We start from the raw sequence: 13,452 nt of genomic DNA on the forward strand, positions 1-13,452 counted from the left end.
AGAGAGAGGAAGAGAAGCAGGCTCCCTACTGAGCAAAGAGCCCTATGCGGGACTCAATCTCAGGACCCTGAGATCATGACCTGAGCTGAAGGCAGAGGCTTTAACCCACTGAGCCACCCAGGCACCCCAGAGTCGTGTTCTTGAAGAATAAATAAAATTATCTTTATTTTCCACAATAGCAAAAATAGGTTAACTGTAAAATTCTGCTGCTAAACATACAGAAATTGTAGTCTGTCATTGCAAAAGAAAAAAACTATTATCATAAAGAAAAAACAACTGATCTACTGCAGCAGCCTAACTGTTACTCATGTCCCTCAGGAGTGGGCAAATTTTATCTATAAAGTGCTAGATAGTAAATATCTTGGGCTGTGCAGGCCATATGGTCTCATGTATAACTACTCAACCTTACTTGTAAGCAAAAGCGCAAGATGATAAATAACTGAATGAGTGTGGTTGTGTCCCAATAAAACTATTTATGGGGACACCTGAGTGGCTCAGCTGGTTAGTCCTCCAACTTGATATCAGCTCAGGTCTTGATCTCACAGTCAGGAGTTCAAGCCCCTGCTTAGAGTTCCACGCTGGGTGTGGAGCCTACTTAAATTTAAATATTTTATATATATATATATATATATATATATATATATATATATATATACACACACACACACACACATACACACACATATACACATACACACACACACACTTATGGACACTAAAGTTTTATTTCATATAATTCTCACACATGTCACGAACTCATTCTTTGATTTCTTTCAATCACTTTTTTTCCTTGTTTAAAAATCTTATTTAGGGGTTCCTGGGTGGCTTAGGTAGTTAGGAATCTGCCTTTGGCTTGGGTCATGATCCTGGGATGGAGCCCAGTGTTGAGCCCCACATGGGCTCTCCATTCATCGGGGAGCCTGTTTCTCCCTTTCCCTCTGCCTGCTATTTCCCCTGTTTATGCTCTCTCTGTCAAATAAACAATCATTTTATAAAAAGTCTTTACTCAAATTCAATTTAGTTAACATAAAGTGCATTATTAGTTTTGGGCAGGGATTTAGTAATTGATCAGTTAGACACAAAACCCAGAGCTCATTACATCAAGTGCACTACTTCATGCACATCATCCAATTACTCCTCCCCTCTCTCCCCTCCAGGGACTCTGTTTGTTCCCTAGAGTTAAGAGGCTTTTAACTCTTAAAAGTTAAAAAAGTTTTTAAAAAAAGTTTGCCTCCCTGTTTTTATTTTTCCTTCCCTTCCCCTATATTCATGTTTTATTAAATTCCACATAAGTGAAATCATATGGTATATGGTATTTGTCTTTCTCTCACTTATTTCACTTGGCATGATAACCTCTAGATCCATCCACATCATTGCAAATGGCAAGATTTTATTCTTTTGATGGCTCAGTAATACTCCATTTTACATATATACCACACCTCTGTGACCCACTCATCTAGCTGTTGATGGACATCTGGGCTCTTTCCATAGTTTGGCTATTATGGACATTGCTGCTATAAACACTGGGGTGCAGATGTCTCTTCAAATCATTATGTTTGTATCCTCTGGATAAATACAAATACAAATATTTGGATAAATACAATTGCTGGGTCATAGGGTAGCTCTATTTTCAAGTTTTTGAGGAACCTCCATATTGTCTTCTAAATTGGCTGCACTAGTTTGCATTCCCACCAACAGTGTAATGTTCCCTGACTTGTGAATTTGAGCCATTCTGACTGGTGTGAGGTGGTACCTCATTGTGGTTTTGATCTTTATTTCCCTGATTTCCTCCAATCAATTAAAATGTGAACCACTCTTTGATCACAGATCCAACAAAATTTTGGTGGCAAATTTGGTCTGTAGCTAGAAAGTTTCTGGTCACTGGTGATGGCCACATATCTGAATTCCAGTAAAGTTACCCAATACCCAATTGTCTCTAACCAACAGAGGCAATTTAGAAGCTTAGAAATTAATTTCAACATCTTTGTCCCGCTGGCAGTGGAAAGCGGTTGCTGTTCTGGAGGCTGTTTGGGTCCCTCAGCCCCTCGCTACACCTGAAAACCATCCATTTATGTGGTATTCCAAAACCCGAAAATTCAAGTCTTCAGGAAAAGTAATCTAAGTGGACAAAATATCAGCAAACCCTACATAGCCCCCGGTCGTTCCAGGCACAGCCATAACACAGGGGTCTTAAAGAATCCACTGGTGAGGGCTCCAGTCCTAACACAGCGACTGCATCTAGTAGGGTACACATTCGTACCTTTGCACCTCACTGGCATTCCTGCTACCGACCTGACTTCTCCCGTCACTGCAGAATCAGGACACGAGACACAGGCACTCGCCGCACCCCGACTTAGGGCAAGACAACGCCCGCCGACGCTTCTGAGTCGCGGGCCGCTGGACAGGAGACAATCCACAGCCTGACCGGAAAAGCCAACGGATTCTCGGCCTCCTTCCCAAGGCGCCAAATGGCGCAAAAAACCTCCCCGGGGTACTTAGGACATTCTCCTCACGGCAGGGGCAGGAGAGCAACACGAAAAGAGATAAGCAGAAAGCAGCTACGAAGGAAAACAGCGTACCTAATCACCCCCAAACTCAGACTGCTCAGATAACCACTCGCCCGCAGACGAGGGTGTGACTATATCGCAGCCGACGGACCGCTCGGAGTCTCCCGGCATCTCGCTGCTCTCAGACGCACTGATATGAGACATCTCGCGGGAGTTCCGTTGGCAGCACCGAAGGGTCAGGTGACCTCACGGCTCCGCCCCCGTTTTCCTTGCCCGCGGTCCCGCTTCACGCATGCGTGGGCTGTGCCGGCTGCGGCGAGTTGGTGTGGGGCGGGCGCGAGAGAGGGTGGCGGCATGGTGCTGAACCGGGTGCGGGCGGTTTTCTTCGATTTGGACAACACGCTTATCGACACTGCCGGGGCGAGTAGAAAAGGCATGTTGGAGGTAAACGTCCCAACTTCCCCAGTCCTCCTTTGGGCAGGGTCAGCGCACCCAACCCATATCGCGCGCTTTCCTATCCTCTTGGTGTCCTTCCACCGCCGACCTTCCCACTGCTGAGTCCATCGACACCGCGTCTGGGGCTGGGTCATCCCGGAGGCACTGGCTTCTCGTCCTTTAAGACCCACCGCGTTCGGGAAGGAGCGGGAAAGAAGGACGAGTGGGCAGGGGGAACTGGTTGGGGAGGAGGCTGCTTTCCCTCGCGCCCGGCGGCTTGGGTTCCCTGCCTGGCTACGCCCAGATCTGGGAAGCTGGGTTCTGGAAGTTGTTTCCACCTGTGGGACCCGGAAAGACGTCGTTAAAACTGCCACGGGGGCAGAGTTGCCCACAAACATAGACGGTCACTTGGCTTTTTGCCAGGACAGGTTCCGACCTGCTAGGCGAGCGTGGCGCCAGGCTCTCCGCGGTTGGCCTCTCCACGCTGCGTGATCTTGGGCAGATCTTTGAGGAGACCCAGGAAGTTACACAACTGTCAGCGGCGAGCCTGGGCTTAATTGACTCCAGAAAATGTCTCCGCAGAAATTCACCTCCAGTCTCTCTGCTGTGGGTGTGACCCTTAGACTTCTGAGGTTACATTCACAGTCCGTGCTTGCACAGACCACTCCTTTCATGAGGCATTATCCAGCAGCATCCTCTCCTTTCCGTACCCACAGATGCTGAATCAGACTTCTTGAAGCCCCACATCCACCCCTGCTTTCTTCTACCTGCAGGTCTAAGAAGAAAACCAAAGATTATCAGATGTGAAAACCCACTTTCAAAAGCTAATCCTTCCAACCCTGAGAGTCCCAACCTCTTCATGCTTCATTAGTTAGGTATTGACTCTCTCATTTTTTTTTTTTTTTTTAAAGCCCCGAAGGTGGGGCTAGACTGGGCGACCTCAAGGCCATGAGATCAAGACCGGACCCCAGAGTCTTGGCTTACCTGACCGGGCTGCATAGGTGCCCCAGGTTTTGACTCCCTCATCTTCATCCTCTTTCTTGGTGCATTCCATTCCTGCATATTCGAGTTTGTCCCATACTTCAAAAAATAAAAAAAGAAGCCTCTCTTGAACCCTTCTTCCTTCACTAGATGTTATCTGTCTCCCTTGAGGGCTTTGGGGTTTTTTTGTTGTTGTTAATTTAAATTGAAGTTAGTTAGCATATAGTGTATTATTGGTTTCAGGGAATCATCAGTTGCATGTAATACCCACAGCTCATTACATCAGGTGCCCTCCTTCATGCCCATCACCCATTATACCATCCCCCACCCGCCTTTCCTCCAGCCACCTCAAGATTGTTCCTAGAGTTAAGAGGCTCTTACGGTTGCCTCCCTCTCCATTTTTATCTTATTTTTCCTTTCCTTCCCCTATGTTCATCTGTTTTGTTTCTTAAATTCCATGCATGAGTGAAATCATGTGGTATTTGTCTTTCTCTGACTTACTTCACTTAGCATAATACCCTCTAGTTCCATCCATGTTGTTGCAAATGTCAAGATTTCATTCTTTTTGGAGATATATAGATATATATATATATATATACACACACACACACACACACACACATACATACATACATATATACATACCAGGTCTTCTTTATCCATTTATCCATCGATGGACATCTGGGCTCTTTCCATAGTTCGCCTTTTATGGACATTGCTGCTATAAACATTGGGGTGCAGGTGCCCCTTCCAATCATTATGTTTGTATCCTTTGGGTAAATACCTAGGTACAATTGCTGGGTCATAGAGTAGCTCCATTTTCAACTTTTTGAGGAACCTCTATACTGTTTTCCAAGGAGGCTATACCAGCTTGCATTCCTACCAACAGTGTAAGAGGGTTCCTCTTTCTCCGCATCATCACCAAGATCTGTCCTTTCCTGACTTGTTCATTTTAGCCATTCTGACTGGTGTGAAGTGGTACTTCATTGTGGTTTTGATTTGTATCTCCCTGATCTCGAGTGATGTTGAGCATTTTTTCATGCATCTGTTGGCCATTTTTTTTTTTGGAGAAAAGTCTGTTCATGTCTTCTGCCCATTTCTTGGCTGAATTATTTGGTTTTTGGGTGTTGAGTTTGATAAGTTCTTTATAGATTTTGGATAGTAGCCCTTTATCTGATATTTATTTGCAAATATTTTTTCCCATTCTGTTGGTTGTCTTTTGGTTTTGTCGACTGTTTACTTTGCTTTGCAAAAACTTTTTATCTTGGGGTGCCTGGGTGGCTCAGTTGGTTAAACATCTGCCTTCAGTCATGGTCAGGTCATGATCCCAGGGTCCTGGGATCAAGCCCTGCATTGGGCTCCCTGCCCAGCAGAGAGCCTCCTTCTCCTTCTCCCTCTGCTGCTCTCCCTGCTTGTGCTCTGTGTCTCTCTGTCAAATAAATAAAATTTTAAAAAAAGGTTTTTCCTTGTCTGAGGAAAGCATCAGCATCCTAGAGACTGATTGGAAAGCAGGAGCTTTGAGTCAGTGCACTAAGTTTTACCTCTAGATTTCCAGCCTACCTGCAGGTCCTGGGCCAGAGTCGCAGCCTCCAGCCCAGCTCTCTCTGCTGCAGAGTGGCTGCCCCCACAGCCCACATTCTTCTATCATGCCTATTTCTCCTGCCTGAAGGGGTTTTGTGCAATTCAATAGTTTTTCCATAAGCTGACCTTGTATTAGTAGAGCCTTTAGGAGATTCTCGTTAGACACCAAAGTTCTGAACAGCTTTTTTCCCTCAATTCTAACCCAAAGATGTATGTACCTTAATAATTTAATCAAATTTGTGGATGGCTTCTCCCCATTTCCTATTCAGTTTTCTTAGTCCTAGGTTAGCTTTACATTTCAGACAGATGTACATCAGTCCAATAAAATATGAAATAACCATGCTGAAAAAAACAAATGAAAAACTTATCTTGATAAAGTCCCAATAGTTTATTTTTGCTTTTGTTTCCCTTGCGTCTGTGGATGTGTCTAGCAAGAAGTCAAAGAGGCTGAGGTCAAAGAGGTTGCTGCCTGTGTTCTCTAGTCTTTTGATGGATTCCTGTCACACATTTAGGTCTTTAGTCTATTTTGAATTTATTTTTGTATGTGGTGTAAGAAAGAGGTCCAGTTTCATTCTGCATGTGGCTGTCCAATTTTCCCAACACCATTTGTTGAAGAGACCGTCTTTTTTCCATTGGATATTCTTCCCTGCTTTGTGGAAGATTAATTGACCATAGAGTTGAGGATCTGTTTCTGGATCCTCTGTTCTGTTCCATTTATCTGTGTGTCTGATTTTGTGTTGATAGCAATGTTTTTTGAAAGAAATCTATATACATTATTTCCATGTCTCCACCTTTATTTATTCCTTAATCCCTTGACATATAGCCTCTCTCCGTGCTACTTAATGAAATGGGCTTGCCCGGTCATTACACACTTCTCAAATTGCCAAAATCAATGGACATTTTAAGTCTGTATTAATGGCTTTGCTGAGGCATTCCATACTATTGACTGTCCCTTCCATTTGCATACCCTTGACCTTGACCTCGACCTCGACCTCATGGGCACCACCCTGTACTATATTGCCTCTAGTTTCTTCAGCTGCCTTGTGTGTTCTTGGCAGGCCAAGCCCAATATGTTGCAAATAAATCCTTGGTTTAGGCCAAATCATGCTACAGCCTAGAGTTCATGTGTTAAAATCAGGCATTTGAGTTTGAATCACAGCTCTCCAATACCTAGCTGAAAATGCCTGAACAAGTTCCCTAACCACTCTAAATCTTAAATTCTTATTTAAAAATGTGAATGGTGATATTAGTCCTCAGTGTCCTTATCAGGTTTAATTGAATGCATGGTAAGTCTATAACATCCAAGTGTACACTTGTTAAGTTGTACCATCTACTGTGTCCACCCAGTCTGTCCCCTCCTGCATATCCACCCCCCACTGCCCTTATCTTGCTTAAAGGTGGACTTGTCTGTCACCTAGCTATTGCTGTGGTGTTGTCTCCAAGCTTACTGTGTCCAGTTTATCCTCCACATTCCTACCAGAGTGAAATTTCTGAAAAAAAGTAAGATTGTATTTCTCCCTAGTGTGTATACCAAACTCCCTTATACCAACACTGTATTTTGTTCAAGATATCTTATAATGTACTTATCAAAGGAAATTACAGTTAGTTTTTGCAACTCAGATGCCTGCAGCTTAATAGCTTCTTAAGAGAAAACAAACTGTCTTGGTCATATTCATTTGATACGTGGTAAATATTTAATGAATAATGAATGGATGGGTGGATAAAATTCTAGGTCTACAGACTTGGTTCTGTTGTCACCTCCTTTACAAACATCCTATTAAACAAACAGAATTGAGTTGTGTGCTTTTGACTATACAAGGAGTGCCTTTTTTTTTTTTTTAAGATTTTATTTATTTGACAGAGAGATCACAAGTAGACAAGAGAGGCAGGCAGAGAGAGAGGGTGAAGCAGGCTCCCTGCTGAGCAGAGAGCCTGATGTGGGGCTCGATCCCAGGACCCTGAGATCCTGACCTGAGCTGAAGGCAGAGGCTTAGCCCACTGAGCCACCCAGGTGCTCCTATACAAGGAGTGCTTTACCACATTAGAATACAGCACCATCTGAGGCACCTGGGTGACTCAGTTAAGTGTCTGCCTTCAGCTCAGGTCATGATCTCGGGGTCCTAGGGCTGAGCCTTGCATCAGCCGCCCTGCTTCAGCAAGGAGCCTGCTTCTCCCTCTGCACCTCCCCCTGCTCACGTTCTCTCTCTTTCTCTCTCAAATAAACTATTAAAATCTAAAAGAAAAAAAAAAAGCATACAACACTATCCATAACTGTTAGCCAATTCAAAAGTAACATACCAAAGGGAGGAAAGATCTAGTCTTTGCCTTGTGCTTGGGGAGAAGGAGCCATATACTAACTCTACATATCTGTTTCATTTTTTTTCATCTTCTGGAAAAGTTATTTCTGTCTACCCTCTTCAGGCCTTTCTTTCAGAGTCACTACCTAAGAGGAAGCTGTCCACAGAAATTTGGGGTTTCTCAGTGAACAGAGCAGAAAAGATATCTGCATTTGTGAGTTTACTTTCTAGTGTTGGTTGACCATGTACATAATACATCAAATGTATATTTATTTATAAGTATGTTTGGAAAAGTGGAGAGGAGAATGAATTGCAGTTTTAAAAAGGTTGATCAGGAAGTCACATAGAGTAAATGATGTTTGAAGAAAGACTTGGACTAAAAATAACATAAGAGCTGCTTGAATTGTTAGGCTGTATGTAGGCAGTCATATTCTGTGAGAATGTATTTTTTTAAGCTTTTATTTTTCATTTATTTTAGAGAGAGTGAGTGCAAGCGCAGGAAGGGGCAGAGGGAGAGAGAGAATCACAGACCCCACACTAAGCATGGAGCCTGACATGAGGCTCTGTCCCAGGACCTCAAGATCACAACCTGAGCTGAAATCAAGAGTCAAGATGCCCACCAACTGAGCCATCCAGGTGCCCCCGTGAGCACGTATTTTTAACTCAGTTTTATTTGGAATTCAGCTACTTCATATCATATCATAGTGTTATAATATTACATAGTTCCCACACTAGCCCTGAAAGAGTATTTAAATCACAATTAGCTAAAAACTAGTACTGATGATAGTAACTTTAATTCTGGGTCCAGACAGCAGGTTAGAAGGATACAGTTTCCTTTCTGTATGGGTTAAGATGAGACTTAAATAGAGTTTTGAAGTAGAAACTTGAGTTTATCTTATCTACAAATTGATTTCCCTCTCCCCCCTTCACTGTCCTAGGGCCCTTTTCTTTAGGCCCTTAGGTACCTCATGGGCTTAATTGTGCTCAGAATCCTTTTCAAGCCTGCCTTACCCCTTGCACAAAATATCTTCAGACCACCAAGTTAGAGATCGTTTTCCCCCACCCCCAATTCTACGAAAATTCCCGTTTTCTAAGTACAGGGTTTAGGATTGTTTATACTAGTAATAATATGAACTAATTTAAGTTAGGGGTTTTTTGTTTTTACTGAAGTATAGCTGATACACAATGTTATATTAGTTTCAGGTATACAACAGTGATTCAGTAGGTGTTATTTCTGTTTTAATAATATGTAAATGGCTGATAAGCTTTTTCCCCAAATATGTTAATATTAAAATGCTACTTGGGGGCGCCTGAGTGGCCCAGTCGTTAAGCGTCTGCCTTCAGCTCGGATCATGATCCCAGGGTCCTGGGATCGAGCCCCATATTGGGCTCCCTGCTCAGCTGGGAGCCTGCTTGTCCTTCTCCCTCTACTGTTCCCCCTGCTTGTGTGCTTGCTTTCTCTCTGTAAAATAAATAAAATCTTTCTTTAAAAATGCTGCTTGTGATCCCAAATGAATCTGTAATTAGTTGCTGTGTGAAAAAATGAGAAAGTTAATTCAGAGGATATAATGAGAAGGAATTTCAAAACTTGAAAGTGGTATGCTTTACCTTTACAAGACTCTCCCTTTAAGGTGAGCTAATTCTGTTTTTTTCAGAGCCCTAAGAACATGCGAAATGAATTGCCAGTTGCAGTAACAGAAAATTGTACATTTATTGAGAACTCTTTGCTTGCTAACTATGAGCCAGCTCCTATTTAAGCTTAAGCACTGTGGATTTCTAGAGACCTGTGTTCTTCTGTTGTGTAGCAATAGGATTGCTAAAACTTTAGGGTGACCTTCCATCATAGCTCAAGAGTAATTCAACTGACATTGTTAGAAAAGATGATGACATTAGCACAGAGGCTGTAAAAGCTCAGTTTGTTAATTTAACTTTGCCTCCCCCTAAAATTTTTAGGAATGACATCTTTTTCTTGAAGTAATAAGACTTTTCTTAACTATTGCATTTTTTTGAAGAGCACAGATAGCCTGAACAACATCTACTTTTGATGTGATTATTATACTTTGAAGGAAGAAAAATGTGTCTGTTAATTTTTTTCCCCTTTTCAGTAGGTGAATTGAGCATCTGGTGTGAGTAGCATACTACTTGTTCCCTGTATAGTTTAGGGCAACACTTTTTAACTTATTTGACCTCTTTGCTCCAACAGCAGAGAGTTTTTAGTCTCAACTGTGTACATTACACTCATCATCCAAAGATCCAAATTTGTCTTGGTATTGTCAACTTTCCCCAGATGTCCCTAAGGTAGGGACTTAAAATGCAGGTAGTCCATTTGGGAGGTGGTCCTTGCAAGTGCTGTAAAAGAGTGGTGGGATCATACAAGGAAGAGAAGGAGTCTAATAAATGAGTAGGTTACTAGTGTGAACAGTTGGGGAACTCTGGGAGACAGCATGCAGAGCATGCTTCAGTTGTCCCTCCCAAGGGAAAAGAAAGCTGGGATATTAATCTGCCAATTTCTGCCACTCATTAGTTGAGGCCTCCTTCCAGGGTAAAACTTCAGCCCCAGCTTGTGTGCGTGGTTGCTCCTGTGTTCAAATAAAACCCTTAGTTACTTACAGTATGAAGCCCAATTGGCATTACAGTATTACTTATGGTATAAAGCCATTAACATGTATGGGAACAGTATGTGCCAAGGGGACTTGGGTAGCATCTATAGAAGGCTTGGATTGAAGGCCTTTTACTAACCAGTTGCAAACAGACTCTCCAGCCTTATCTTTTAGGATCCCCCCTCACATGCCTTCCATTTCAGTCTGAAATCGGCTTCTCACCTTTCCCAGTTCTCAAAATTCCAAGCTCTGTATCTTTGTTCTTGCTATTCCTTCTGTCTAGAATGATTTCATTCTCTTCCCATGCCTACCTTACAGACTTGGTAACACCTTAGTTTAAATGTTACTTTGGCTATGAAGTGGTATCCAATAACCCTTGTGGAGTGACTTGTTCTTATATTTTATTTCCACTGTCGTGAATGACTTGTTCTTACATTTTATTTCCACTATTGTTTACATGACTGTTAGAGCACTCAACCCAGCATTTATAGTGGTTGCATACCTGTTTATTTACACCAGCAGATAATGTCATGAGGGCAACGGACCCAGTCTCCACTGCCTAAGCACATGTGCTTTGGAAGTAGGCAAGTGTGGATTTAAATCCCAGTTTAGGCAAATTATTTAACAGTTCTGAATTTCCATTTCCTTATCTCAAAAAGGGGAGTCCCTTGCAGAGTTGTAGAGAAGTTAGAAATAATATATGTGAGCATTAGGCACTATGCTTGCCACATTAGGGTCTCAGTAAATATTAAGAGAGGCCAAATGGAAAAGAAGATAATAAAAGCCAAGATAAAAAGTTGGGGAACACGAGAGGGAGCGTGTAATTCTGATGACAGAGACAGAACCAGTGTAACAGAGGGTGACTCAGAACTCTTTGAAGGTTTTTATCTGGAAAACTAGGTTTGGAAGAAGAACTGCGTCATTAAATTGCTGAAATCACAGCAGGTTCTTCATTCTCTTAGAATTGAATACATGTTTTTTAAAAAGTGCCCTGTTAGGTCGCATTTTATATGGTGGTCAGTTTAGGCCTTCAAAACAAAATGGATGTAGGTAAAGGATTGGATGAACCAATGTTATTTCTGGGAAGAGTCTATATAATGGTTGTGGTGAAATTAAAATGTTTTACTAAATTTAAACCTAAGTTTTATTTCCGTTTCTTCATAACCAGGATGGAAGGTGGCAGACTGCCAAATAAAGGGTTTTTATGACCTATAGCTGAAGATACTTAGAATAGAAATCGGTCAAAAAATATGAATGGGTTGTGTGGAGAAATTGGGAGATCTTCCCTCTGATATTCTTTGAAAATGAAACCAATTCCCACCAGAAAAGGTGTAATGGTAGAGCTGCCTTAAGGCAGGCACGTGGAGTTGGAATTTCTACCCAGGGATTATAGGTACATGGTTTCTCAGGGTATGACTATAAAAGACCTGAAATGTGTTAATGGAGTTGTTTTTCTTTATTTAGGTGATAAAGCTCTTACAATCAAAATACCATTACAAAGAAGAGGCTGAAACCATTTGTGACAAGGTTCAAGTTAAACTCAGCAAGGAATGTTTTCATCCTTCCAGTACATGCATTACTGACCTAAGGACTTTACACTGGGAAGAAGCAATCCAGGAAACGAAGGGTGGTGTGGCCAATAGGAAATTGGCTGAAGAATGTTATTTCCTGTGGAAATCTACACGTTTACAGCATATGATACTAGCAGAAGATGTCAAAGCCATGCTTACTGAACTTCGGAAGGAGGTCCGCCTACTTTTATTAACAAATGGAGACCGACAGACCCAGAGGGAGAAGATCGAGGCTTGCGCCTGTCAGTCCTATTTTGACGCTATCGTTGTAGGTGGAGAGCAGAAAGAAGAGAAACCAGCACCTTCCATATTTTATTACTGCTGTGATCTCCTCGGAGTACAGCCTGGGGACTGTGTGATGGTTGGTGACACACTGGAAACCGATATACAAGGAGGCCTTAATGCAGGGCTGAAAGCAACAGTCTGGATAAATAAAAATGGAATGATGCCACTGAAGTCATCCCCCATGCCACATTATATAGTTTCTTCTGTGCTGGAGTTACCTGCTCTCTTACAAAGTATAGATTGTACAGTCAGTATGTCAGCTTAAAGCACATGAAAGGGCATGATGTATTTTAGGGTCAAATTACAGGTTTTGAACTAAGAAAAGTTAAGGCATTCCATTTAAGACCCATTTCTAAGAATATTTTTACTTATGACTTAATAACCAACCACTGACTGGTATTTATATCTGGAAGTCCAGAGTACATTAGTTAATACAAGTTAACTTTTAATAGTGTAATCCAGAAAACTTAAGGAAATATATTATTTGTTAATCTGTGCTTGAGGTTTTTAAAAAATTATTTCATTAATTTTGTGGCATCTTGGAGCCATGAAGATACTAAGCAAGATAGCTTGTATTTGTATGCACAAATACAGGTTTTTGTGTTGTCTTAAAAATAGATTTTTTTTTTAAATAGATAATCTAAAACATATAGAGATTTATCAGAATTAGATCTGATTAACGGGAAATAAATGCTAAGTCACATGCCAATCAAGGCATTCCATAATGAAATTATTTTGCATATTTTCTTTTTTAAAATATATATACCATATTTTTGCCTACTTTGAATATATACATTCTTTTATGAATCCAGTTTTTCTTCATGACCTTTTTTGGGGGGCAGTGGGTAATTTTCCTATGGTGTATACATGACAAAGAGATTTTTCCACTAAAAAAGCTGTTAAAGTCAGCATGTGGTACTCCTTTTCCATGACATTTTCACATAGTGAAAAGTGCACAAGAGTGCACTTGTAGGTTCTTACTAGTCTTTCCCTCTTACAGAAGTATTTTTATAATCTTTTCCCACATACACATTATGGTTCAGGGGACTAGACTCTCTGGCTGGGCATAAGTATAAGCCACATGGCAACAAAAGTCATTTTCCTTCTGTGGATACCTCAGAGGTGCAACCTAACCATGTAGCGCTCCCATAAATTCTGTCTTAACTGAATAGTTTCACCCATACAATGAAAGCTA

The 13,452-nt window shown here is 41.7% G+C and overlaps 1 protein-coding gene across 1 annotated transcript; it reads left to right on the forward strand.

The window, feature by feature from the left end:
- The first annotated feature begins 2,807 nt into the window (after window positions 1-2,807).
- On the forward strand, window positions 2,808-12,933 carry LOC111156625 (N-acetylneuraminic acid phosphatase). The gene is made up of 2 exons (XM_022517623.1): window positions 2,808-2,951; window positions 11,866-12,933. Exons 1-2 carry the CDS (start codon window positions 2,862-2,864, stop codon window positions 12,520-12,522), a joined length of 747 nt encoding a protein of 248 aa, XP_022373331.1. The 5' UTR covers window positions 2,808-2,861; the 3' UTR covers window positions 12,523-12,933.
- The last annotated feature ends 519 nt before the right edge of the window (window positions 12,934-13,452 follow it).

Source organism: Enhydra lutris, unplaced genomic scaffold, assembly GCF_002288905.1.
Source record: "Enhydra lutris kenyoni isolate GAN:26980312 unplaced genomic scaffold, ASM228890v2 scaffoldscaffold47, whole genome shotgun sequence".
Taxonomy (NCBI): Eukaryota; Metazoa; Chordata; class Mammalia; order Carnivora; family Mustelidae; genus Enhydra; species Enhydra lutris.

Coding starts and splice junctions, on each gene's coding strand:
- LOC111156625 (XM_022517623.1), top strand. CDS start 2,862: ATGGTGCTGAACCGGGTGCGGGCGGTTTTCTTCGATTTGGACAACACG. Junction 2,952..11,865: donor GTAGAAAAGGCATGTTGGAG/GTAAACGTCCCA, acceptor TTCTTTATTTAG/GTGATAAAGCTCTTACAATC.